The sequence below is a fragment of the Arachis ipaensis genome, chromosome B03 (assembly GCF_000816755.2).
Source record: "Arachis ipaensis cultivar K30076 chromosome B03, Araip1.1, whole genome shotgun sequence".
Taxonomy (NCBI): Eukaryota; Viridiplantae; Streptophyta; class Magnoliopsida; order Fabales; family Fabaceae; genus Arachis; species Arachis ipaensis.
The window spans coordinates 115,623,537-115,625,696 of NC_029787.2; the positions used below are offsets into that span (position 1 = coordinate 115,623,537).

The 2,160-nt window shown below is 35.5% G+C and overlaps 1 protein-coding gene across 1 annotated transcript in view; it reads left to right on the plus strand.

The window, feature by feature from the left end:
* LOC107631153 (UDP-rhamnose/UDP-galactose transporter 6) overlaps nucleotides 1-2,160 on the plus strand; it is a gene marked incomplete in the record, with an annotated part of 4,069 nt that overhangs the window by 1,386 nt on the left and 523 nt on the right. The window contains 4 exon segments of the mRNA XM_016334500.2: nucleotides 546-730; nucleotides 833-1,033; nucleotides 1,363-1,524; nucleotides 1,941-2,160. Coding sequence (XP_016189986.1) covers nucleotides 546-730; nucleotides 833-1,033; nucleotides 1,363-1,524; nucleotides 1,941-2,160 — 768 coding nt within the window.

Consider the following 2,160-nt stretch of genomic DNA (forward strand, 5'->3'; position numbering starts at 1 on the left):
CCTGTATCTTTTGAATTTATTATAAATTCATAAACAGACCTGTTATGATATTCACCTAAATTAATGTTGTAATGCTAGGTAGACAAAAAAAACAGTCAGAACTTGCTTTATTTAGCATTAATTAATTATTGCAACAATTAATGAATGCTAAATAAGGTAAGTTATGGCTGTTTTTGGCTGATTTTCTTTAGTTATCAAACATTTTCATTAATGTTGTATTCAACAACCACCAGTTCTTCTGAATTTCAGAAGATCTGGGAAGAACAGACCCCAGCCTTTTCCTTTTATGATCCAACAAATTTGTGGTAGGGCTCAAGAGAAAGGCATTCATAGTTTGCATGGTTTTGTTATTAAGGCTGATATGTATTATTGTTTAAATGTTTGTCTATGTCTTACAACTGCAGCAGCCAAGTGCTGAGAATAGTGCTAGATGGTTAAATAAAAATCTTGGTATTAACACTGACCAAATAAGAATGTAATTTATGTTTTCTCTACTCCAGTCCTGACATTGTATATTATTGTCATATAATGGTTCTATTATGCAGCTACGACCTTAACTGGCCTCCATTTTATCACAACCACCTTGCTGACTTCCATTCTTAAGGGGATGGGATATATCCAGAGTACTCAACTTCCAATTTCTGATCTCATCAAGTTTGTGTTATTTGCTAATTTTTCCATTGTCGGAATGAATGTGAGTTTAATGTGGAACTCTGTTGGTTTCTATCAGGTAACTTTGTGCATTTGGTAAAAACGTATTACTTTTTTTACTCTATGCTATGGTAAAGGTAAGTATTTATGATGGCCTGTTCTTTGAAAATGATATTTTCAGATCGCTAAGTTGAGTATGATTCCAGTATCTTGTTTGCTGGAAGTTGTCTTTGACGATGTGCGATATTCAAGGGACACAAAGCTAAGCATTTGTTTGGTACTCCTTGGTGTTGGTGTCTGTACTGTCACTGATGTGAGCGTCAATATGAAGGGCTTAATAGCTGCTGTGGTGGCAGTCTGGAGCACCGCACTTCAGCAGTATGTAAGTAACATATTAACACTATCAAATGCTGAATCTCAATTGGGAGAAAGAAAATGATGAAATTTGAATTTCTTGTCATCAAGGTGGTTAAAAAATTGGTGAATTTGCACTTTTAGTTGCACAATGCTTGTTGTTGACATTCATGTATGCACAAATTAATGAGACCTAGAACTGAAAAAGAAAGAAAAAAAAAAAAGAAAAGAAAAAGTGTTTGCAGCATTTGTTCTTCTTAAACTTGAGTTTATGTTGATTTATATTCTTCCGCTTATTTCATTTGGTTTTCTTGATGTTGATCTTGTTGAGCTTATAGTTAGTTCTATTTTGTGTAGTATGTGCATTTTCTACAGAGGAAGTACTCTCTTGGATCGTTTAATTTGTTGGGCCATACTGCACCGGCACAGGCCGCAAGTTTACTGTTAGCAGGTCCCTTTGTGGACTATTGGTTGACAAACAAACGAGTTGATGCTTTCAACTATGGTCTGGCGTCTACTGTAAGTTTCTCTCAGTTTATTTGTATGACCATGGTTTAATCTTGATGAATTTGTAATGCAGAGAAAGTTCAAACCAAAGGTTTACAAGTAATATCTAGTTTGTCCAAGTAGAGGCATGAGATAAGCTCTGAAATAAAACTGTGTTGTGAAATAAAACTCCTGTGCACATTTTTCTACTCTTTTTCTAAAATGTTCAGAACTGAAAAGGCTGATCCTGAAACTGTCAATTATTCTTTCTTATGTAGCTTGCTTGCTCTATAATCGGGACATTTTTCTATTCCTTTAAATTCTAATACATGCTTAGTATGACTTCAAAAAATTCCCTCATAAATCTCTGGAGGAGAGTCTATGCTTTTAAATTGCCTGCGTTATACTTTCTGCCATAATACTAAAATTGATCTGCTGTGTGCCTGCAGCTGTTCATCGTTCTGTCTTGCACTATCGCGGTAGGAGTAAACCTTAGTCAGTTCATCTGCATTGGCCGGTTTACTGCCGTAACATTCCAAGTCCTTGGCCATATGAAGACTATTCTAGTTCTTATCTTGGGATTTGTTTTCTTTGGAAAAGAAGGCCTCAATCTACATGTAGTTATAGGCATGCTCATTGCCATAGTTGGAATGATCTGGTACGGCAATG